The 26,638-nt window shown below is 39.1% G+C and overlaps 2 protein-coding genes across 2 annotated transcripts; one reads left to right on the top strand and one right to left on the bottom strand.

The window, feature by feature from the left end:
* Positions 1–361: 361 nt before the first annotated feature.
* On the top strand, positions 362–5,066 carry LOC123869287 (UBX domain-containing protein 1-B). Its single transcript, XM_045912132.1, has 6 exons — positions 362–497; positions 576–996; positions 2,340–2,524; positions 2,991–3,164; positions 3,590–3,708; positions 4,694–5,066. Exons 1-6 carry the CDS (start codon positions 448–450, stop codon positions 4,738–4,740), a joined length of 996 nt encoding a protein of 331 aa, XP_045768088.1. The 5' UTR covers positions 362–447; the 3' UTR covers positions 4,741–5,066.
* Positions 5,067–5,899: 833 nt separating this feature from the next.
* LOC123869288 (ribonuclease Oy) lies at positions 5,900–8,736 on the bottom strand. Its single transcript, XM_045912133.1, has 3 exons — positions 8,501–8,736; positions 8,087–8,409; positions 5,900–7,040 (listed from the first exon to the last, which is right to left on the bottom strand). Exons 1-3 carry the CDS (start codon positions 8,542–8,544, stop codon positions 6,565–6,567), a joined length of 843 nt encoding a protein of 280 aa, XP_045768089.1. The 5' UTR covers positions 8,545–8,736; the 3' UTR covers positions 5,900–6,564.
* Positions 8,737–26,638: the final 17,902 nt, after the last annotated feature.

Below are 26,638 nucleotides of genomic sequence, written 5' to 3'. Positions count from 1 at the left end.
AAGAAGTAAAGTGCCAACAAGACAGCACAGAAATCAAACAATCATTCATCTAGTCACGGGTAACATTAGAAAAGTGTTATACTTTGTGAGTTAATGGTTTTATAGAAATAATGGCACAAAAATCAAATCAACTGTAAAAACTTAATTAGATAAAATCATTTTTTTAATTTTTGTAAAATTTTCCATTAAATCGTTGACTCACAAGGTTTGATTTGACATGTTTTTAAAGTTACCCATAACCACTGAATAAAGTATGTCTATGGTAAGTTATATTTGGCATAGTAATGGTTGTTCCTTATGCTCTCTATTTTTTATCTGTTCCAAAAAACAACGCAAAAAAAGTCCGGATTCGTGGTCTGTGAAAAAAGTCTCGAAAACAGCTGATGAGTGATGAATAGCTAAATAATATAGAATTCAAAACCATTTCGTAAAATACAGAATCTCACAATGGCAGAGATACAAACATTGATCGAAATGGGATTTCCAAAAGAGCGAGCGTAAGTATATTTTGTCTCAAAAAACTATTTGTTTCTGTGCAGGTTATTTTTGTTAATGTCGGTTGTTTCGGTTTTTAGTGAAAAAGCGCTGGCTGTAACGAATTACAAGGGTGTAGAGCCGGCAATGGAGTGGCTTTTAGCGCATGCAGATGATCCTGAGCCGAGTACGGGGTATACCATTCAAAGTTCCACTACAAATCCTGAACCTGTGGTAACGTCGGACCCTGCGCCGTCGACTGACCCTACTCCGTCGACCGACCCTGCTCCGTCAACCGAAGCAAGCGACCAAGAAGCTAAATCACTTAAATGTGATGAATGTGGTAAACTGTGCAAAAATCAGGACGAAATGGAGTTCCATGCGGCAAAAACAAATCACAGCAGTTTCTCAGAGTCTACGGAGGAGAAAAAACCATTAACCGAGGAAGAGAAGAAGGCGCAAATGGCTTTACTCGAGGAAAGGATGAAACAGAAACGGAAAGAAAGAGAAGAGAAAGAAAAGGTAGGCTGCATATAAATTATTATTATTTTTTATCTCAAAACAATGAGAGAAAGTAGACTAGTCCCGGTAACAAAATTATACAGATGAGGCAAAAAACTGAATGTGATACCTAGTATCAACTCAAAATTACTACTTGCTTGGAGGTAATTGCGATCATTGCACTGTAGTTATCCAGCTTTTGTTAGGTCAGAGCTGTAATAGATGTATCATTTGTGTTCTTTGCGAACCCAAAATAACCAGAGAAATACTCTTAACCAATCATAAGCTTCTTTAAATTTTGAAATAAATGATTTTAGTTTGTCACCAACTCTTCTCTTGGCAAAGTGGTACGCAAGTTTATGCTGGTGTCTTTTGTATTGTTTAAACTAATTAATTACATTAATACTGCTATCTGCCAACTCACCGAATAGGAAAATGGTGAATTACTGATGTTGATTGACAGAGAGACTCCATATTATAACTGGAGGTGCAAACTTAAGATGTCAGAAATCAATCTAATTTTCTATTAATCATTGCAAAGACTAGTTTGAAACTTTTGATGACCTCCCCGGCACAACGGTGAGCACTGTGGTCTTATAAGGGAGAGGTCCCGGATTAGATTTCTGGCAAGGGCAGTTTGGGAATTTATATATTTGGATAGAATCAGGCGTTACTTTGCGGAAGTTCATGTTTAGCAAGAAACAGTTAAAAATTATTTTGCTATAATCCGCCAACAGGATAAGATTTGACAATTGTCAAGACTTGACAATACAGCATTGTAAAGTCGAAATCTCCTGAGGATGCTCCGGTGTCGGGGCGAAACGTGCGTCGAGAGTAGTGGAAAAGTCTTGTGTGGTGTTGCATGTGAATGGTGGTGGCAGTGCTTGCTTGGGAACTTGGCTTTATTGCTTGGTTGGGGAGGTAAGCGGTGCTTGCTTGCTAGCTTGTAACTGCATGTTTGATCATACAGATTTATCCTGTTGGCGGATTATAGCAAAATAATTTTTAACTGTTTCTTGCTAATTTATATATTTTTCTAAGTCATGTGTCTCTGGTCTGGTCTGGTGAGATGCTACGGCTGTGGCTAATTACCATCCTACCGGCTTAACTGGCCACCAAGCTATATAGTGTTCCAGTATGATGCTAGGTAGAAAATAGTATGGCAACTGTTGATTGACTGTGCAGTCAACATGCAGTCTGTGTGCAGTCCTAGTAAGGACACTCCTTGTGACCTGTGCTTAAACTGCACTGGGTCTGCAGAGTTGGTCAGCAATTGCGTCAACTTAGCCCTAACTGCAGTCTTACTGTCCTAATGCAGACCATCTGTCTTGATACTAATGAATCTCATTGTCCACTATTTATAGGCTGAAGCTTTAGAGCGCGAGCGTCTCCGCATCAAGTCTGGCAAAGACATGCAAGAGGCACGGCTGCGGCTCCAGGAGCAGGAGATGCAGAAACTGGTGGAGCAGCGCCGCCGGGAGAAGCTGGAAGACCAGCGCGCCAGGGAGAGGGTGCGAGCGCAGATTGAGGCAGACAAGCAAGCCAGGAAGTGAGTGTTTATAGCACCCATCCACCCAGATATGGGTGTCATCTCCACGGGTGGGATGCTGATTAAAAAAATTACATCCATTTTGTACTCCAAGATGGTAGATGCATTAATTTTTAAGAAATCTATATTGGTGTGGTTTTCAAGGTTTCTCTGATTACAAAAACGACGTCCATTTTTAAACCCAAGATGGTGGACTTAATTTTTAAACCCATTTCGTTTTCTGTCTGTTTAATTTGATGTTGCACTTTTTCCCGTATACCTGGTACACACGCCTATTTTTACGCATGTTTTGTTAAAAGACATGCATGACATTTTTAAGAATATGTGTATAGCGCAAACTATCCAACACACCTGTCTCTCCTCCCAACAAAGTTTGCCCGGTGGAGATTGCTTTAAGCGATAAGACAGCCTTTGCAGACAATTGTTTTTAGTTTACTTGTGTTAATCTATTTTTTCGTCACTTCAGACTGGCGGCATCAGGCATGCCGGCGCCCCCGCCCGAGCCCGCCCCCGCGCCGATCGCGCCTGCGCCCGTGGCTCCGCGGGGCTCCTACGAGCAGGCGCGCATACAGCTCAGGCTGCCCGACGGACAGTCGCTGTCGCACACCTTCGGCGCTAAGGAACAGCTCAGCGCAGTCAGGTAGAAGACGTTTACATTTATTTGCGTTGAAAGAGCAACCGCCGAGTTTCTTGCTAGTGCTGATTCTTCTTTGTAAAAGCGGCAGTTCGAACCGGTGCAGTAGTAAATTATTCTGACGATTCAAAAGCACTTCTAAAAGTTTATTTGAATAAAAATTTATTCCAGTCTAATCCTATTTGCTATAACCTGTACTTATGCCTACCTTGTTCTCCGAGTCGAGTTAATACTGGGTGCTCTCTTGCACAATTGTATAGAAGTGAAAAGGATGCACTATGATTGTGTTTGGTCAGTAGGTGTGACCAAAATATGTATAATTCCTAAAAATGTATGTGTGTGTTTCTATAACTCACTACAAAACAATTTAGAGTAAAGGGTTATGTTGGTGTAGTATGATAAGCATAAAAAGATTTATTTTTATTTCACAGATTATATCTACAGCTCCACAGTCCTGAGTTCGCACAAACTGAGAATTTCAAGTTAATGACAACATTCCCAAAGAAGATATTCAGCAGCGAAGACTATGAGACGCCTTTAGAGTCATTAGGTAATGTGAAATTATTTTAACACTTGCAATATTCATTATAGCCATCTGCCATACTGTATAAAATGTATGCATGATCCAAAAGTATGTCTGTTTGTCTTCTAGCTAGCAGGACCCATCTGCTCAACCAGTTTTGGTGGGTACAGAATTGAAAGCAGGCTAGTTTTTTGCCGGATAAATAACCTTTCATCAAAATCTGTTATCAGATGGACTGTGAAAAGCTAGCAAACAGACATACACTTTGTAATTTATTTCCAAAATCTTAACATCAAGCAATAAGTTCTTATTCCATTGGTGTACAATATTAATTTAATTTAAAACATCTTTATTGTTAACAAAATCACAGAGTAAGAATACAGGATACATTAAAAAAAAACAAATGGCAACCTTATTACTAAAGTGATCTCTTCTAGGCAACCCAATGTACATACAGTTGGTTTTAGCCAACGCTAAAGCGTCTATGCACTCATTAGTATCGGATTCGTTGTCATTCTCGTAAAAATACGATTCATAGTGGCCTTCATACAAGAATACCTAGGACTTCGTCTGTGTTGGTGTTGGCTGGCGGGCGTGCTCTGCCTTTTTGGAGTGTTTTTTTTTTTTGTTAAAACTGACTGCAAAGCGCGCTAAGGGGGTGCCGTGCGTATGTCGGCGAGCGCCGGCACAGACGGAGTCCATACTTGTATAGTTTAACTAACTAACTTGTTACAAATAACTACAAACTTGACATTGACTAATCTTTGTAAAGCCAGACGAGAGAAAAAAAGAATAGCTATGCTTGTGCATTAATTTGGTTCGTATTTAACGGACCTGTCAAACCTGTTTTGTATGACGGCTACTTAATCGTATATTTACGAATACGAATCGAATACGAATAAGCGCACAAACGCACTTACGAGTAGGTTGCACTTTTCTGTGCCACCAAATTTTTAAAACCTTTTGAAACTCGTAGTACTGCATGGTTTAATTTTTATTATACTTGTTCCAGGACTGGCACCATCTGCGGTCATCATAGTGTCGAGAGGTGCCCAATAAAAAAAACGATTTTATTGTTTTCATTTGGGCTTTGGTGTGTACTGTCAAAATGTACATCATACATGTACATGTTACATTTGTAAAATACTACAGGCATGAAATATAATCGGTGCATTTCATTAATTTATATAAAATCAGTAAAATATACCATTTTATAAGGCTGTATTTTAAAATGATGAAATAACATTCAGCCCGGATTGAAACCTACTTTTCATTTCAAATGTTTAATACTATGTTTGTGGTGTATGAATATGAATGTCGAAAATGACTGGTCTTATTATAATAAAAATAAAGTTCACTAAACAATTTGCTGAATTTATTAATTACCATGAACCAAATTTAAAAAACATACCATAACCGAATGAAAAAGATAATGAAGTTCTCCTGAACTAATAAGCGTTAATAAAAGGAAAGCAGTGTGGCTTATTTTTTTATATAACCTTAGAAGTCAGGACTGTCAAATCTATAGAGAGAGCCAGCGCATGCCAAAACTTTGTTATTTTATAAAAGCTGAAAGATTCTCTGCGCATTGTTCCTAATACAATGAGTAACGTTCAGCGACTATGAAGTTTAAATCATGATGGCTTAGGAAGATAACTATATGTTAAATAAAGCTCTAAAAAATCTTTCGTCTAGTATAAAGTCTAATTTTTTTATATTTTCTTCACATATTAGAAATCACGTCATGCATTGCCAGACACTTAGTATCGTATCAACTCCTTGCCAGATACCCTAAACTTTCGTCGTTCCTCCCTGTATTGGGACAAAATCGCTTTTATTAAATAAGTAAGGCCTAGCCCACTATGATAACAATTCAAAAGTTAAATCGGTTTTTCTAAGGTAAAGTTGGATGCCAAGCAGTTAAAATTAAGTTCCTGTTTTAACTTTGACCGTCAAAAAATCCTAATGGTCTAATCTACTATGATCACAATTCAAAAGTTGAATCGGTTTTTCTAAGGTCAAGTTGCATGCCAAGCAGTCTGTCAAACATATCATAATGGGTTATGGGCCAATGTCAGCTATTTTAATTTTGTCATGGAGGTATGAATACTGACTCCTACAACTCATTTTATTATTAATTTATTGTCAAAGTTTAAAGGTAACCATAAAGTAATTTTAACCACCTAAGACAGGTAGAGGATAAAAAAAATACTTAACATTAATAAATACTTAGTTTATTGTATGAAAACAGTTTTAATAAAATTAACAAAACAGTTCATTTCTTACAATATGTAATACATGGAATTTGTAGGCGTAGGCACTTTTGTATAGTGTAAGCATATAATTTACTGTGTAAGTACTTTGTGCTAAAATATTACTATAAAGCTGTGCACTAAAGAAAAATAATCAAAAATATTTACATAGTTTCATAAAAATATGTGTTACAGTGCCTGTAACTATTTTTTTAAATGCACCATAAAGTATTATGCATTTAAACAATTTATTATGCATTAAAATATTATGCATAGATGATGACTGGCAGTGGGCACATTGGATTTTTTAATGGTTTTGTACCATTTTGTTTAAATGGCGCGTGTGCATGCAAACCCCGTTTTTTAACATGACGTGTTAAAGAGATAACATTTTTAGCTGAGTCTATTATTTTCAAAAGTGATTTTCCACGTGCAGCGACGATAGCTAGCTTAAAGGTCGTAGCCCACTTACACAACACCGCTACAACATAGTTCCTGTATAACACTGCCATTGTAACTGTCAAAGTTTTGTGCTAGATCATACATATACAAAGCAATATATTACATACATAATTAATAATAATTATATACAATACATAAGCATATCTTTATACAATAACAATACAAGCAATTATAAAGTGAACCACTGCAACCAGGACATAAACCTATACAACTGAATGGTCAAATTATTACTACTCCCGTAGTGAGGGTAGGTAATATTCTCTGACATATCACAGTTTGTCAATATGGTTTGCCCATCAACATCCATACCTGTTACAACACCGTCGCAGTCTGTAGGTTTCAAATTCTTAGTGAAACATATTCTTATCTCTGATATATAACTTTCCCCATCCTCTTTCTTACATTCTATCACTGGATCTACTCCAAGTTTCTCTTTAATAGCGTTATTGATATCTACAACTGAATATTGTTGTGTATTTGAAGGCACGATATTTTTCGATTGTAGAATTTCAGACATTGAGTATTGACCTAACCAGTCTAAGCCCTTGGAGAAGTATTTGAGCTCGGAATTGAATGCATCTAAGACTGCAGCACAGGTGCCATGTTTGGTCCATTCGTGAGCCCACAGTGAATATAGTGATGTACCTGTAAGAAAATAAGATTACAGTTATCATTATCATCATCAGTCCATCACCGGCTCACTACAGAGCACGAGTCTCCTCTCAGAATGAGAAGGGTTTGACCATAGTGTACCCAGATGCCCGGCTAGCATGGGCAGTAGATAAAAATTATATCCACTGATTTGTATGACATGGGGGGATATAATTTTTATCTACTGCCCATGCTAGCCGGGCTGGTCAAATGCAGACTGGCAGACTACACATTTTTGAGATCATCATGGAGAACTCTCAGGCATGCAGATTTATTTCCTCACAATGTTTTCCTTCACCAATTAAAGCAATAATTATTACTTAATTGCTTACGAGTTAAAATACACATAACTCTGAAAACTTAGAGGTGTATGCCCCAGATTGGACACCTGACTAGGAGTTAGTAATATAGTGTACAATAAGTCAAGTGGGTTCGTTTTGGATTTTCCCTGGATTCAAACTTGCTAAGAACATGGTCATCATCTGACCATGTTAAGGAATACCATACCATTAGATCTGGATGTGAATGATGGTGTTAATAAGCAGGATTAAAACCTAAACATGCTCTAAGGGAGATAGCAATCAGTATATTATCATTATTAAGAAGCAGTTTAATGTTTTACTAGTAGTTACTTGACATAATAATCAAAAAAATCAAATTACCTTAGCCATGTGAATTAGAAATATCATTAAACTAATGGAATTCATCAAGAATAATGGAATGGAATGGTCTACTTCAAGTTCAAGGAAATATTTTATGTAATAGGAATTCCATTACAAGGAAAGTTTGTAACAAAATTGCTTAAAAAGTAATGTGAATAAGAGTCATGACCACATCCTGTTTATTTAAATACTAGCTTTTGCTCGTGATTTCGTCCATCTGATATAACTTTTAGCATAAAGCCCTCTGGTATAATATAGCTAAGTATACTATAATATCAGTGAAAAATTTTCAGAATTTGATCATTAGTTCAGAGATAACCTGCTACATCCTCCTTACCTCTTCATAATATTATAGTTTGGATATATGAACAATCTTACCTGCAAAAATGTTAACCCACACTTTTTCAAGTTGGTCCTCTATTGGTCTCACTTGTTCAGGGTCAAAAAGCCAGGTCCTATTGCAAAAAGCAGGACCCATTTGACCTAATTTCGTCGGCCAGATGCCGTGTATAGACCAAGAGTCCACTTTAGGAGGCATAGTACACGTGTGGGTATGGTCTCGCTTCTTCCATTCTTTGCAAGCTGTGGCGGGCCATTGTTGAGTAAAAATCAGCAAATCAAAGTCACGACTACCTGACGTTCTTCTTAATACTTTAAAGTCATACCCGTCCGCAATCTCTGCTGTTTGAATGTAGTTGAAACTGTAGGAAACATATTAGAATAATATTTTGTCGACTCAGAAAAGCAACAAATGATAATACATAATATTATGTTGTGTAGTTGGAAACTTACCAGGTTAGAGAAACGAGTAAACAATTGACAAGGAATATCCCCATTTCTGCAATCTATTAACGCTGCCACTGTATCATCAAAACACTTTAAAATATTTTTACTAATGGACGCATATAATGATTGGAAATTGGGTTGGAATTACATTAAACTGCATTATATTGGTAACAAAACACTTAGCAAGCGAAAAGCGAACAGCTGACGTGAAGAATTGAAGAAATGATAATACAAGTGACCACTGACAACTCATTGACATTTGTCAATTTGACTTTGACAAATAAATGACAAATAACAGACAATAGCATTGGTTATTTTTTTAATTCATTGCTCTGGAGGACAGTTTTTTTGATATCAAAAACTTTTTGTAGTCGTGCTAATTTGTAACGTCTTTAGGCTCCGGCTACACGCTCCGTCTTACCTAAGCCAGTTTGCGCAGTTGAGTGCGTGCGTGTGGACGGCATGATGGCATTCCGCGCAGTTCCAAAAGCTGCTAAAGATTGGACTGCGCAGTTCTCGATCTTACCTGTGCAGTATTAATTGCGCAGGCAAGACCGAGCGAGTAGTCGGAACGTTAGAGATGAGACTTTTTAGTTTTGAGTAGATATGAAAAACTATTGGAATTTAAAATCACATAAGGGATAAATGGTACCTATAGTAGTAGGTACCTATCTACTACTTTTACATGAATAGGGGCCTCGTTAGACGTTAAAGTCATAGGATGCATAGGTTCTTCTTCTAAACAACTTAGATTCAACTACGAAATACATACAACAAAAACAAAAAATGTAGATTGGTGGATTAACGTAAGACCTATGTAGGTACCTACATAACTAAGTACATAGTAACTTATATATGGATTGCAATCAAAGATAAGAGGCAGTTCCTGAGGCACAGCTATAATTGCTCATCAGTGTCTGAGTTGCGCAATAAAATTTTCTAGAAAGATTTGTGTAAGATAGGTCAGGGATCCTACTGAGCCTGCGCGATGGGCTTGTTGTCTGTAGGTCTCGAAATTTCTCTAGGTAGGTATGTCTAACGAGATTATTCTACCGCCGCCCGCCGTAAGTGGCCGTAATTCATGCAATTAACCAAAGCACATAAACTGGAAAAAAAACTTACTTATCCAAACTAAACAAGTTTTTCTTCGATGTACCTATCTACTTAGGTAGATATAATGAGTAGGTAAAATAATAATATTGATATCATAGCCTTGCAGCTTGCTATGTAAGGCAAGAATCTAGATCCATACTTCCATGTCCATACTAAAATATTACATAAACTAAATGCGAAAGTGTGTCTGTCTACTAGCTTTTCACGGCCCATCTGTTCAACCGATATTGATGAAATTTGGTATAGGGATAACTTCCATCCGTTTGTTGATTTATAGGCAATAGAAAAACACAATCTGTGAAAACCTCGATTCTCTACCTATTTCAGTTCACGCAATACAGCCCGCTGACAGACAAACAGACAAACAGCGGAGGCCCGGATGTAGCTATATTCCGTTGGCACCCTTTGGGTACGGAACCCAAAAAATTATCATCATTGCATGGTAATGGTATAATACGTCAAATGTTTAATACTATAAACGTATTGCTTACGATTAATACTTATTCCCCCACAAAAGTCGCTGACCTGGCTTCCAGCTTTTTGCTATTATTTACCGTTCAGAAATAACCTCATTTGAGAGTTTTTCTACGCCACTCGCTCCGATGCCGGACGAAAAAACTTCGCATGCTTCACGATACAATGATCATGTATCTCTAGCAATTATATTGGGTGCATTATGGGCCTATCCCTGGTGCATAGAGAAACGTAAAATAGACCGCACGAGACGTAGGTAATTTATAACCGCCAAAAAATTGCGTGGTGGTAACTGGTAGGTAATTTTGTGGTGGTTTTAACATTTTGAAGCCATTCGCTAGAAAATCTAGAGACAAGAAACAGTCAACAGTCAAAAACAAGAAAACGTCCAACAGAAAGTCAAGAAAAAATCAAAAACAACTAGTTACACGGTATTAGCAAGTTTTTTCGCACTCCAGTAAAGTTGATAATTTTGACTTACGTGGTGTTAGAACTTAGAATTTAAGAGGGCTCCTCCGTCACTCGTTTCATACAATCGTAGTTCCAATTTCATTCGAATATTAAGCAACCCAAGTCCATGAAATTTTGCAGACATATTCTAGAAACTAATATCTATGTCTGTGGTTTTCCAGATTTCTGTTAAAATATTCGGTTTCAAAGTTACGCGGTCTTAAAAATTTACATACAAATCTTTGAGCCCCTGTAATTTTAAAACTACATATTTTTAGAAAAATCTAAAACACCACAGACACAGATATTAGTTTCTAGAATATGTCTGCAAAATTTCATGGACTTTGGTTGCTTAATATTCAAATGAAATTGGAACTACGATTGTATGAAACGAGTGACGGAGAGGGCCCTGTTAAACGACGATTTGCCGTTACACTAAAACCATAGATATAAAATACTAATTTGGATTTCTGTGACTAAAACGGTGTGTAAAAATTACGCCTATTACGAGGCTATTGCGTGAAAGCAACCGGCTGAGCTTTCGGCACCTTTCGGCCCACAAGATAATGTAGTAGTGTAAGAAGCACTGCCCCACGTTGGGCGCCAGATTGTAAGAAGCACTGCCCCACGTTGGGCGCCAGATTGTAAGAAGCACTGCCCCACGTTGGCGACGGGTCGGGATTCAGCCGAAGCAATTCAAACAGCAACGTTGCGTGAAGACACGATGAATTTATTCTAGGTTTACAGAGTAGAGTCCCTAACCTAGGTCCCACGCAGTGGAAGCACCACTAGACGACGAGAGTCGTGTCCCTTACGGACGTCCCACGTAGTGGAAGCGAACGTCGGAAGCGCGACTTTTACACGGGGTTAAGAGAGTCGTGTCCCATACAATTCGTCCCACGCAGTGGAAGCGAAAGTCGGAAGCGCGGCTACAAGGTGACCTCGTGTGTCGAGTGATCCATACTAGTGAATCACTTTTCGATTACAAACATTGGCTGTGACTAGGTCTTATGGTAGGGTTGGACAATCTCTCTAGCGTCATTTACTTTTTTGCCAACCTATAGTCAACGCCATCTAGTTTCAACTTGGCAAGTTACATGGTATGGCGCGATCTATATTTCTCCAACCTATAATTAGCGCCAGCTGGTGACGTTGTAGTGTTACAGTCTCCCCCTCAGCTTCCGAAGGCGTCCCGACGAGGAAACTGCATCAATCAATTTGTTGTTTCTTAGTTGTGTTTCCGGGGCCATCCCCTCCTTCGTAAATTTTGAACCAGGGTGTTCATTTTCCCCCTCCCCCTGGATCAAAGCAGCTCCTAACGCATAGTTACTTCTGTCTGTTTTCATAATAAGTGGTTTGGTCTTCAAGTAAAACGTTGATGTACGTCCCGATCGCGTCACGTAGAACCTTGGGCCTTGGGTGGTGTTTGACTTGCCTGAAGTGTCCGCCAGTTTGTAAACAGCGGTTCCACGTTGCGCGCCAGATGTAAGAAGCGCTGCCCCACGTTGGGCGCCAGATTGTAAGAAGCACTGCCCCACGTTGGGCGCCAGATTGTAAGAAGCACTGCCCCACGTTGGGCGCCAGATTGTAAGAAGCACTGCCCCACGTTGGGCGCCAGATTGTAAGAAGCACTGCCCCACGTTGGGCGCCAGATTGTAAGAAGCACTGCCCCACGTTGGCGACGGGTCGGGATTCAGCCGAAGCAATTCAAACAGCAACGTTGCGTGAAGACACGATGAATTTATTCTAGGTTTACAGAGTAGAGTCCCTAACCTAGGTCCCACGCAGTGGAAGCACCACTAGACGACGAGAGTCGTGTCCCTTACGGACGTCCCACGTAGTGGAAGCGAACGTCGGAAGCGCGACTTTTACACGGGGTTAAGAGAGTCGTGTCCCATACAATTCGTCCCACGCAGTGGAAGCGAAAGTCGGAAGCGCGGCTACAAGGTGACCTCGTGTGTCGAGTGATCCATACTAGTGAATCACTTTTCGATTACAAACATTGGCTGTGACTAGGTCTTATGGTAGGGTTGGACAATCTCTCTAGCGTCATTTACTTTTTTGCCAACCTATAGTCAACGCCATCTAGTTTCAACTTGGCAAGTTACATGGTATGGCGCGATCTATCTTTCTCCAACCTATAATTAGCGCCAGCTGGTGACGTTGTAGTGTTACAGTAGATAAATTATTATCACATTGTAACCTGGTTATGTACATGTTTCACGTACATAACCAGGCATGCAAAATTAGTAGACGTAATTAAACTATTCTTTACATTTCAAAAATTCATCTAAATTTTGTGTTTTCATTAGTATCTATCTGTAGGTAGGAAATTATTTGTCCTAGAAATAGAATACAAACAAATCTTTTTAACTCCCGACCCAAAAAGAGGGGTGTTATAAGTTTGACGTGTGTATCTGTGTATCTGTCTGTGGCATCGTAGCTCCTAAACTAATGAACCGATTTTAATTTAGTTTTTTTGTTTGAAGGGTGGCTTAATCGGGAGTGTTCTTAGCTATACTCCAAGAAAATCGGTTCAGCCGTTTGAAAGTTATCAGCTCTTTTCTAGTTACTATAACCTTCACTTGTCGGGGGTGTTATAAATTTTTAATTTACACTTGTTATAGACTTTCCCTTACTTTCCAGGAAAAACTGACAACAGAGGTTTTATGCTATTTTACTAAGGCATATACCTAGGTAGTTTAGTTAGTACTTTGTATGTAGAGTAAGACACCTTGTGTTGGCGGGCGACGCACTGTCCTTGCGCGCGACCCCTGTGATAAGTGAATTATGTCTAGTGACCTTCACTCCACTGCGGGTTCTTTACCTGCACGGTTCAACGGTTTGGGATCACGACCTGGCCGCTAATTTTTTTGGACATTGAAAATATCGATTAGGTTTTTAGCGAAATTCCTTGAATTTCATCGTCATCAACTACGCCCAATACTGAGCACAAGTCTCCTCTCAAAATGAGAAAGGTTTAGGGCTCAGGCCAAGGTCCGCCACGTTGGTCTGGTGCGAATTGATAGATTCCAGACACCTTTGAGAACACTTTAATTTGAGTTTATTTACAGGTCAGGTTGTAGGTACCTACCACGTGTTTTTTTCAGATTGAGTAAGCACACTGCTTAGGCCGTTTACTGGGTACAGCATTACTGAGGGAGAACATCAGACCATACCTCTGGCTGTCACGGCCTGGGAGTGTCTTTAGTCAGTTTAGATCACCATTATAGTGCCTTCACTACCGATGACGACATTTCGAAATCACTACCAGTCGCTTAGAGTGTTGAGCTTAGAGAGTTTGTCGGTTCCACAAATTTTGATATAATGACCCATTGATTATTTCGGAATGGAATTTCCCTCAAGTGTAGGTAAAATATTTAAAATATTACCTAACCAGAAAAATATGACCTAACTAAATAAAAAGCAGTTAGGTAGATATTTCCAAATCCCAGACAGATGTACCTACCTAGGTACCTGCCTTACCTTAGTAGGTACACTTCGATTTTATATGTACCTATAAGTAGTTTCATCACTAATAAACTCTCTAAAAAAGCCATACATTACCAACATTGTTCACAGATTATAAACGCGGGCAATGATCTCGGCAGCATTGCATTAAAATTAATGCGTTTTGCAAAAACCGCGACCGCGCGTGCGTTTCCTGTTGCACAAAAACGCGCGGTGCGCGGGCGTGACGCGTTTTTCTTGGCAATTACTTGCGCACGCGCACGCGATACGTGAAAAGGATTTATTGGGTCGTTACGGACTGTGTGATCTTCCGGCACGGGACTTTGTTCACTTGACGGCGGAAATCAGTGATGCGGTGACTACTACGACCATTGCTTTTGAAAGAGCGAGGAACCAGCCCTTGTGCAATTGTTCCAGGAAATCCAGGAATGAAGGAAACGGAGGAAAAATCAACCTAGACTTTCATACGGGTAGAAAGATACACATGCAACTCACCTGGTCAACTCTGCCCCATCTCACCACCTTCTAATCTAATATGAAAACTTTTTCATCTCAAAAAACATTTTATTCCGAAACTAAAAAAAACTGATTTTTGATACGCTTGCCTTTAGACTAGAATACAATAAATTACCTATACTGTTCTAGAGCGAGTACCACTTTAATAGTATGCCTATAAGATCCGTTTTGCCTATCCCTGTGAAAGAGAAGGAGTTTGTCCAACAGTGAGATTTTGGTAAGTACTCTAGGATATACTTCACAGAATATTATGTACTTTACGACTAAAATCGAAATTTCACTTGAACAGCAGTTACGAACTGGTTTTTTCACATAAAGTGAAAGTACGTATGACACATCGCACTTTTCGTAATGATTCCCATAACAATACTGTACCGAGTCAAATGTTGTATGATTCATTTATTTAAATTAGTTAACTGTCGACTGTACTGGTAGTTTTAGACGGTAATAAACTTATATCTATAGATAAAGGTAATTAGTATAAGAATACCCGGCTGAGTTTGTTGTGGGCTCTTCTCAGATCTGGGCGCGTTTAGAACCCTCGCATTATAGCGTTTACATAATATGTAATTAAAAACCATCCACTCAGTGTTTGAACCCCCCGTAGCTTTTATTTTAAATAGGTAGCTATCAATATAGGCAGTGACGGATTAACCTTTAATCAAATTAAGCAATTGCCTAGGGCATCACGCCTGAGGGGGCACCAGAAGAAGCACAAAAAATCTATCCTTAGGGCATTCACGTCTCACTCTCACGTCACCAAAAACTACACCAAAAAACTTTTTTTGGTGTGGTTTTTGGTGACGTGAGAGTAGAAACTTTTCTAGGACTAATTTGAAAATTCGCGCGTTTTAAGTTGACATAGAGTCCGATCTAAAATCATAACCCCACTCCCGCTTGCCCACTCGCTGCCCGCTTGTGCATTCGACAGTTCGAATGCCCCCGAAAGCCGCAAGGCGCATTTCAATAAATAAATAATTATGCTTTGGTTTTTATTGTTGTCGCACCTACTCCACTTCTAAAGTACGTTACATCTCATCATCTTATTTTACAAAAAACTAATGTTTTTAGGCGGTAAAGGTTTAATTAAAGATCGATTCTAGTTGACATACGGATAGGGGGGCCCATAGGCATGGATTGCTTAATCCGTCACTGAATATAGGTATCAATATTTACCTACGCAGTTAAATATTAATTATCTCTATAATATTTTACTGACTTGATAATTAAGTGACTCACAGATAAAAAGTAGAAGAAAGTATAAGAAAAATGTACGCATGATGGATCCTATGTTCAATAGTCCTTGAAGTCATTAAAAGTGCATTTGCAGAATGACTTGTTAGTTAAGTAGTAGGTACATATTTATAATTACTAATTTTTACCACAACTAAAGGAAGATAAATTAGGTACGTTTCAACTCCAAAAAAACGGCCAAGTGCGAGTCGGGTCTCGCTTTTTTTAAATCACTAGCGATCCGCCCCGGCTTCGCAAGGATGTTTGGAAAAAAATATTGCCTACTAGCTGACGCCCGCGACTTCGTCCGCGTGGATTTAGGTTTTTTGAAATCCCGTGGGAACTCTTTGGTTTTCCGGGATAAAAAGTAGCCTATGTGCTAATCCAGGATATTATCTATCTCCATTCCGAATTTCAGCCAAATCCGTCCAGTAGTTTTTGCGTGAAGGAGTAACAAACACACACACACACACACACACACACACACACATACAAACTTTCGCCTTTATAATATTAGTGTGAAGTGTGATGTCACTCAGGAAGAATATAGCTTTTTATTTTCAAAATCGGCTCAGTAGTTCCACCGATTACTTCAGCCTACCATCGATGCTTCCTACAAACTTTAAAAACTTTACCTTTTGTTAAAAAAAAAATTATAGACTAGCGCTTGGCTGCAATCAGACCTGCTAGCAGTGATGCAAACATAGAAAGAAGGTGATCTGTGGATGCAAATTAAGATGTAGCGCGCTTGTTTAGACTCTAGAAAATTAGGTACCTCTTTATAATATTAGAGTAGATTGACACCTAATTAAGTAGATACAATCAAAAATTAAAAAGTTAAAAACTAAAACCCGACTACGATCGTCTTAATAAACACTGAAATATTAGAGTAAAATTGTTACTCTGTCGCTTGGTAATTTTTTTTTTTTTTTGGTTTTTTTATTCGTGAACTCAGAATTTTCTTTTCTTTCTTTTGACATCCCACTCGATACAATAGCAAAAAAACTTTTTTTGATGTAACATCCGTTAGGTCAATATTTTTCGAATAAAATATAGCCTATGTCACCCGGACCTTTACAATGAATCAATTGACACCTCATTCATCAAAATCGGCCTAGTAGTTTAGGCGCTACGGAGGAACACACAGAATCTGGATACTAACATACATACATAGAATGCTAGAATTATAACCCCTCCTTTTGGCTTTGCCGTAGTCGGGTAAAAAGCAAAAATAATAATTTATTTATTATCCGGACAACAAAAATCCATTTAGTGTTAGTAACAAAAAACCTAAAAAACTTAAAAACTATGTTAGTACCTACTTAAACACTAAGTAGTTAGTAACAATAAAAACTTAAAAACTATGTTAGTACTTAATTACTAAAAGGGATTTAGTCCTCTGCATGAGTTTCCCCAGCAGAGGACCATCCACCTTATTACCAATCATGCGCAGGATGCTGTTGCTGCTTCCACGGACTCTGCACAATAGCGAGGCTGTTTTCCTGCGCCAGACGGCATCAAAGCCGTCTGTCCGCGCCTTGGTAAACATAGCCGATGCACTGCAGTCTGCAGAACCGAGGTTGCCGCAACAGAATCCTGAACGCATTGTTGTATTGGACTCGCAGAGCATTGTAAGCCATTTGCGTGTAGTGACGTCTTGAAAAATGATAAATGAATACCTAGGTAACTATAGGCGCCTAAGTAACTACAGCCTAAAGTGCGCGGGGATACACTAAGTGCTAGAATAGTGCTAGATTATAAATACATTTTCCTCCTTCATTAAATCTTGTTACCAACAGCTGTGCTGTACTTAAAAGGAATGTCTAGTTTAAGTAAGGGCGTGTGCACACTAATATAAATCCGACTAAAATAAATGCGGTGATAGCCTCGATATGGAATCTATTTGGTGTTAGCCAATTGTTGTAGTCTATAGCCTAAACTTCTGCATCCTAGTCTAGGATTCGATCCCAGGCGCTCACCTTTAACTTTTTTTTTAAATTATATAGACTAGCGCTTGGCTGCAATCAGACTCGCTAGCAAGTGATGATGCAGCCTAAGATGGATGCTTGCCTAGAAGTTGCCTATTCACTCTCTTTTAGGAGTAAAGGCACCTTTTAATCAATTCACTATCATTTGCTTTAAATGGTGAAGAAAAGAGGAACGGTTAAATAGACGAAGTTTATTTATTAATCGGGGTTTAATATTTATGCCTGCTTTAAGATTATGATGATTTTTAATATTGTCTTCTAATATAGCAGCTCTTCCTCCAAGACTCGTCTTGGTCCCGGCAGAATACCAGCGCTCAGGTTTTATTTTAAAACCTGCAGCATTAATGCTGAGCCGGGGTATTTTCATCTTGTGCCATGTGGGTGCAAGAAGTTATTATTAAGTACTTATTAACAACATGAATAATTTAATTAAACACGTGATTATTAAATTAACTTTCTTTCTTTCAAAAACATCGTGAGAAAACTTGCACGCTTGAGAGTTTTTCATTCATAATGCTCTCCAAGGTGTGAAGTCTGCCAATCTCAAACTCTCCTCATTCTGAGAAGATACCCGTGTTTAGTAGTAGGGGGCCGGCAATGAGTCAATCATGATGCTGATGGTCTACGTCAGCCTCCGCACAGCCGCTAGGTAAGGAGAGATGATGCTACCAAGGTAACAAAACTTCTCCACAGTATTAGTGTATAGAGACAAAGAATGAATCGAAGAGTTTTTTTTTATCAAAAAGTACTGACAGCAGTACTTCACTAACATTATAATCTAGCCTATGAGTGAAGCTAATAAGCAATCCTATACTTATCAACGTAGGTACTTAGACTTACCTAAGAATCGGTCCATTGACTTATCTTAGTTTATAGTAAAATGTTTTTATTGGAGGGCACTTTGTTCTCGTATTTCTTAAATTGTATGAGTTTATCTATAAGTTAAATTAAATTCTAATCAGAATAGTGTGCGCACGCGCTACCCCGTGACGTCACAAGAATCCGCGTCGGAAATGAGTCAGGGACTGACTGACTCACTGAGAATGCGTTTTATGGGCAACTTGTGCTCTACACATTTTGTTTTATTTCGAACAGTACAAGTTTCCAGGATAAGGAATGTCTAAATATTTTTTCTACAATCATCAAGAAACTTTCTCTTGGGCAGTATAATTTTATACATCATCAACAAAGCACTACAGCCCTGGTTGGGCCTTGGCTTGGTCAAGCAAACTCCGCCATCGGTGCCGGTCAGATGCAGCTTCCCTCCAGCTCCGAACCCACAAAACCCTCATGTCTAATTTTCCTAATTTTATAAACTGAAACAATATTTCTAAAAATCTCATAATAATCGTGAATAGTGAACCTGATACTTTTACTTACTTGGGCGTATCATCATCATCGTCAGCCAATAGATCTCCACTGTAGGACATCTAGGTAGGTAGGTCTCTTAAGAGGGCTCTCTCCGTCACTCGTTTCATACAATCGTAGTTCCAATTTCATTTGAATATTAAGCAACCAAAGTCCATAAAATTTTGCAGACATATTCTAGAAACTAATTTAATATCTATGTCTGTGGTTTTCCAGATTTCTGTTAAAATATTCGGTTTCAAAGTTACGCGGTCTTAAAAATTTTCATACAAATCTTTGAGCCCCTGTAATTTTAACACTACATATTTTTAGAAAAATCTAAAACACCACAGACACAGATATTAGTTTCTAGAATATGTCTGCAAAGTTTCATGGACTTTGGTTGCTTAATATTCAAATGAAATTGGAACTACGATTGTATGAAACGAGTGACGGAGAGAGCCCTGATGGCTTTCACAGGCCACGGTCTTGCTCCATCGCGATCCAGCAGCACCCTGCCACTCGTGTGATCAGGTTCATCTTGTGGGGGTTCTGCCAACAATGCGCTTTCCGGTGCAAAGTCGCTACTCTTGGAACCTAATTTCCATTGGATTTTTTCTTGGAGCATTTAAAATATCATTATGGGTCAACTAGTTCGCGCGTCCCTCATAATATTAAGGTATTATGTTTCAATTGACCCCTAAAATAGCCCCATAGAAATCATAATAAAGAATAGCCCCTTTCATGAAGATTCGAAAGATCACCCTGGGAGATACCCAAGAATAATAACATACTTAATCATAATGTTTATAATAAGCCATGATAGCTTAGAGGTTCAGACGTCCGCCTCTTATTCTCATGGTCGAGGGTTTGATTTCGGGTAGGTATAGGTACTAGGTACACATCTTTTTGGAGTTTACATGCGTTTTAAATATCACTTACTTTAACCCTGAAGGAAAACCACCAACATCCACAAACTTGTAATCCCTTTGTCCCCGTTAACAGGGACAGCGGCAATTGAATAAAATTATTAAAAACTTATCCCTTGTCCCCGTTCTCTGGAGGACAAACCTGTAGGTATGTCTGAGTATTTTCCATAATGTTCTCAAAGGTCTGTGAAGTCTGCCAATCCGCAGCTGCTGCATTTGGTCTACGTGGTAGCCAAAACTATGGGGCTAAAGCCTTCTCACTCTAAGAGGAAACCTGTGCTCAGTAGTGGGCCGGCGATGGGTTATGATGATTACCCAATAAATTCCTACGTGTACCGTACTTACTATCTTATAGATTGTATAATATTTTAGTCTCAAGCTGAAATAAGATAATGTAATACGATCAATTAGTGCGGCGTGGCGGGGTAGACGTGTTATTTTAGGCGTTCTAGGTTATCAGCCTAGGATGAGCCGAACTAGGTTACACGCGTAGCTGTGACGTCACCACATGACGGCGCGCTACGTGCCTACGATGTCCATAACCTTTTATATAATTGTGGGACTGACGTCAGACTCACGTCGCGACGTCTTTCTATATCTAATCATCATTTTTTTTTTCAGATACAAGTCAGCCCTTGACTGCAATCTCACATGGTGGTAAGTGATGATGCAGTGTAAGATGGAAGCGGGCTAACCTGAAAGGGGTATGGCAGTTCTCATTAAATCCATACTCCTTTTTGGTTTCTACACAGCATCGTACCGGAACGCTGAATCGCTTGGCGGCACGGCTTTACCGGTAGGGTGGTAACTACCCATAGGGTGGAAGCCTCCCACTAGACCAGACCAGAGAAATTATAAAATTCCAAACCCCTACCGGGAATCGAACCCGGGACCTCCCACTAATAAGACCACAACGCTTACCACTGCGACAGGGAGGTCAGCATCGTCGTCATGATCATCCCATCGCTGGCTCATACTGACTAACTGACCACGGGTCTCCACTCTCCACTCAGACTGAGAAGGGTTTGGCCATAGTCTACCAAGGTGACCAAGTGTGGATTGGGAGATTTCACTCACCTTTGAGAACTTTATGGAGAACTCTCAGGCATGCAGTTTCTTCACGATGTTTTCTTTCATTGTTATAGTAAATGATACCCACCACAAATTGTATTGCTTCACCGTTAAAGTAGGTAAGTGATATTAATTACTAGCTGATGCCCGCGACTTCGTTCGCGTGGATGTAGTTTTTTAAAAGTCCCGTGGGAACTCTTTGATTTTCCGGGATAAAAAGTAGCCTATGTGCTAATCCAGAGTATAATCTATCTCCATTCTAAATTTTAGTCCAATCCGTCCAGTAGTTTTTGCGTGAAGGAGTAACAAACATACACACACACATACAAACTTTCTCCTTTATAATATTAGTGTGATAGTGTGATTTGTTTAAAAAGTAAAATGCACTTAATCATAATCATATTCTTTATTTGCTGAAGTATAGGTACAAAAGGTGGTACAAAGAGTATAACAATGATAATGAATGAATGAATGTATCTTATCTCGGAAAAATTAGAGGTGCCCGGAATCGAACCCGACCTAACCAAAAGGAGGCGGACGTCCTAACCACTAGGCTATCACGGCTCTTTCAACCATGTATCTGTCCCGATATTTCCCGTTTTATTTATGGAGTCCACATTAATATGATATAGTTGGCTCGATCGCGCCAATTTCGGACACAATAGACAATGTGCCAACCATTTGTAACGTAGGTATGGTATTAGTACATGCAATAAATAACAACGCCGAAATATGATCACTATTTACTATAATGTAATAATATGATGTTAGCCAATAGGTATTACGAATAATTAGCATCAGCAGAAGGTATGAGTACCTTCATCACCCTGCAGGAAGAGTTTCCAAATAAAATGTTCAGCATGAGACCATCATCATAATCATCATTACCTGACTTCCACTGTTGGACATAGGTCTCTTGCAGGAATTTCCACGCCAAGGTCCTGACTGTTGGACATAGGTCTCTTGCAGGAATTTCCACGCCAAGGTCCTGACTGTTGGACATAGGTCTCTTGCAGGAATTTCCACGCCAAGGTCCTGACTGTTGGACATAGGTCTCTTGCAGGAATTTCCACGCCAAGGTCCTGACTGTTGGACATAGGTCTCTTGCAGGAATTTCCACGCCAAGGTCCTGACTGTTGGACATAGGTCTCTTGCAGGAATTTCCACGCCAAGGTCCTGACTGTTGGACATAGGTCTCTTGCAGGAATTTCCACGCCAAGGTCCTGACTGTTGGACATAGGTCTCTTGCAGGAATTTCCACGCCAAGGTCCTGACTGTTGGACATAGGTCTCTTGCAGGAATTTCCACGCCAAGGTCCTGACTGTTGGACATAGGTCTCTTGCAGGAATTTCCACGCCAAGGTCCTGAATCCAGCGGCTCCCTACGACTCGTAACTTGGTGTCGTCCAACGTTCACCTGTATTCCAACGCTGCGCTTTCCGTTGCGAGGTTATTAACTATGTTTTCTACACGTTGCCAATTTAGCTTCGCAAATAATATCATGTTAGCTAGTGAATAGGTAATACGAGTACCAATATTAACCAATTCCATTCCATCAGCCTGTACGCGTCCACTGCTGGACATAGGAATTTCCAAGAGCGCGCCAATTAAATGATAAGCCTAAATACGTTTTAAAAATCTATCTGTGGTTTGCCAGATCTCAGTAAAGATTTAGGTTGATATTTAGGTTTGTAAATCGTTGAGCCGATGTAACTTTGAAACTACAGATTTTCACGGGGAAAGCTCCAAATATAAATATTTTGTTTGTAGAACGTGTCTACCAAATTTCATTGAGTGTGATTGGAACCCAAACTACGTCTGTATGGAAACTATTAGAGGGCGCAGTAAGGGTACCTACTTTTCTTAAATTGCTGGACAGAAAAAACCAATAACGTTTTTGGTCCAATCCATCCTGGGTTGGACCTTAATCGTTCAAACTCAATGATTTGCACAACCAAATAAAGTAGCACTAGCCCAACGGGGTAGTTAAATACCTAGTCTAATTTCATTTATATGGGACTGGGAGAGGCATTTGAATCGAAGAAACTGGTTGATGCCCTTCCAGATATCGTCAAATGTTGTTTTTTGTCTGCCGGCGGCCGGCAACGGGTTCTAAGACTCGATGTGAGATGTGACGCATCTTGCAGTCACAGATTAAATATAGAGAATTCGGCCAATGAACTTGCTTCGGTGATGTTTTTCGCCATTTGGATTCGATGTTGCCATGTGCTAATGGGAATTTAAAATATTCAACTGATAGAGCGGCGTTCCAAAATAAAATTGCGCGCCACACTCAAGAGAAACAAGTGTTTAAATTAAAAATAACACCCCCGACAAGTGAAGGTTACAGTAACTAGAAAAGAGCTGATAACTTTTAAACGGCTGAACCAATTTTCTTGGATTATAGCTAAGAACACTCCCTATCAAGCTACCTTTCAAACAAAAAAAAAACTAAATTAAAATCGGTTCATTCGTTTAGGAGCTACGATGCCACAGATACACACGTCAAACTTATAACACCCCTCTTTTTGGATCGGGGGTTAAAAATAGTACAGGCATATCCTGCGATTGGTATATAAGGCGTATCTAACTCAAATTAAATAAATAGGTACCTTGATACTTTAAATTGGCTAAACGAATTTTGATGAAATTTTGCGCTATTGGCGACCTACTTTAGTGATTCGAATTTGGAAAGATCTACACCACAGATTTACGGAAAAACCTTAGGATTTCTGTGATCTACACCTACCTTCAGTGCCTCGGGAAGCACGCTGTCGGAGCCGGTTGTTATCATTGAACACCTGATAAAAATAACTAAGGAATTAATATGCAAAAATTTCTCCACAGTTAAAGATAAAAAAAACGCAAAAATACGTAAGTAGGTAGGTAATTACTTAGTACTTATCTGTATTGGAAAATCGACTTTAAGAAGTTAAATAGGATTACATAAGATCACCATCACCATCGATGTACTTAGTAGGTATTATTTATTTTATGAAATCAGAACTACATCGTAAAACTGTGATCAGAACATACCTAGTAGCAAATATTAGTGGTAATCACACTAATATTATAAAGGCGAAAGTTTGTCGCGGGCATCGCGGGCTAGTATTTGATACTAGCTGATGCCCGCAGCTACGCCCGCGTGAATTTAGGTTTTTAGAAATCCCGTGGGAACTCTTTAATTATCCGGGATAAAAAGTAGCCTATGTGCTAATCCAGGATATTATCTATCTCCATTCCAAATTTCAGCCAAATCCGTCCAGTAGTTTTTGCGTGAAGGAGTAACAAACATACACACACACACACACACACACACACACACACACACACACACACACACACACACACACATACAAACTTTCGCCTTTATAATATTAGTGTGATGCTAGACGTACTCGTAGGTAGCGTAGATATTTTGCTTCATTTCTAAGGCTTCGGATCACTTTACTATAGCGTGCTATAGCTGTTCAGAACGGTTCGCTTCGCGGCGAAACCTCTTCCAATTTGAAAACATAGAACTTTTGTTCATTTTTCATTACTTCTGCTGCTTTTTCGAGCTGTTCAGCAGGTCCAACGCTTAGTTTGAAAACTGAGTTTAAATAGTGTTGATAAGTTTCAGGCCTACAATATACCTACCTACATCTTTTAAATAAGATAATGGTTTACATGGCTACAAATTTATTTGCGCTCGTGCCTTTGAATTCCTCGCTACGCTCAGGATTCTATTTTTGAATCACTCGCTTCGCTCATGGTTCAACGTTAGAATCTTTCGCTGACTCGGAATTCAAAACAAACTCTCACGCCAAAATAACAACTTTGCACAGCCTTGCATGACAAATAACTAATAAGATAACTATGTACTAGGTTTGTATGATACGTTTCAGGTTAAAACCTATTTAGCGTTCCGGTACGGAGTGTTCAAGGTCTGCACACAGGACAGGTCAACATATCACGGTGTCTAGAATCTAGATACCACCAGAAGCGATAAGCTTCAACCGGTTTGGAATCTTGGTCTTATCTCGGTGGTTTTTATGTGGGCGAATCGGGATAGGGCTGTGCAAGTTTATTTGCATCTTTTACGGCCTTGTGGCTATAATATCAAAATGGCAGGTCTACTTCTACTTATATTGGTATCCCTTTCACAGTATTCCCTCCAGAAAAGGATAGCGCTTCTTTTAGAAGGAGATCAATTTGATTTTGTTTTGTGTTGTGTTCGTGGCCAATTGTGTCGTTCGGATGGAATTTATAAGTCTACGTTATAGAGTTGGTATAGACTAGATGTAGATAGGTAGGTAAGTAATAATTTGAGAGAAAACGAAGGCTAGGCAGGAAAAAAATAATTTAAATTAGGCAGGTATTTTGACATGTTTTGTACGTTCTAAATATGTATAAAAGGAAAAGATGACTGACCGGTTGGCTGATCAAAGTTCAAAGTATGGACAGATCGCACTGAAATTCAGCAAGCAGGAAGGTAGAATGACGTAGACATAGCAAAGAAGGGGTTTGTTTGTGTAGTCTATAGCATAAGCTAATTGACAGATAAAAAGCCATGCTTTACAATCAAGAAGTAGAAAGAAAGAAAATTAGTTTATTCATCTTGTGTGTACATCAACAGTATAGATAAACTTAGGTTAGTAATGGGTTAGTAGTAGATTTTAATAAGTACATAATAACTAATTCTTGCACCCACATGGCACAAGATGAAAATTTAGTAAAGTACTTACCTACTTACATAATTTTCTTTTACCTTCCTGGCATAGTGGTGAGCGCTTATAATCGCGCAAGATCCCAGGGTCGATTCCCAGCATGCAGGCTCAATTTTGGATAATTCGGCTGAGGTCTGATCTGGTCTAGATAACACCTCACCTACAAAACCTTGTCTTTTCGTCGCACAATGAAAAAGGTTAAGGCCATTAATTCACCCCGCTGGCTAAGTGTGGATTGGGAGACATAGGAAAATATCGCATTACGTGAAAAACATAATATTATACTTAACTCCGAAAAGTTAGAGGTGCGTGCCCACCCGGGACCCTTTGGATAAGAGACCGACGTGTTAACCACTAGGCTATCCTATTTTCAGGTACACCTACAAAACTTACAGTAGTTGGTAAGTAGCTTACCCAGACTACAATGATCTATCACTTTTATATCAATCAGCATCTATAAATAGGTTAGGTAGGTACCTAAATGAGGCCTCCGGTCGTTGAACCGATGGCCTTTAGCCATGCTTCTCGACTTGTACCAATCATTATACATATTCATTGCGGCCATAAAATCTAGACAGGTTTCAAGGAAAATTTACCTCCATTGGAAAACAACAATAATTGAAAAACAAATGATTTTTAAATTATAGCTATCGACAATTAATACTCTAAAAAATTAGGTGACATGTATTTTTTTATTCGGTGACAAGATTAGCCTTTGATTGCATCATCACTTACCATCAGGTGAGAACTGAGATCGCAAGTAAAAGCTACAATGTGCTACAACATCGATCGTCGTAAACAAATCCGTCGGTTTTTTAGGGTTTCACTTTGGATCAGGATCACT

This window comes from Maniola jurtina, chromosome 11 (assembly GCF_905333055.1).
Source record: "Maniola jurtina chromosome 11, ilManJurt1.1, whole genome shotgun sequence".
NCBI classification, from domain to species: Eukaryota; Metazoa; Arthropoda; class Insecta; order Lepidoptera; family Nymphalidae; genus Maniola; species Maniola jurtina.
The sequence above is the reverse complement of the archived record's forward strand: the minus strand, read 5'-3'. Positions and strand labels throughout refer to the sequence as shown.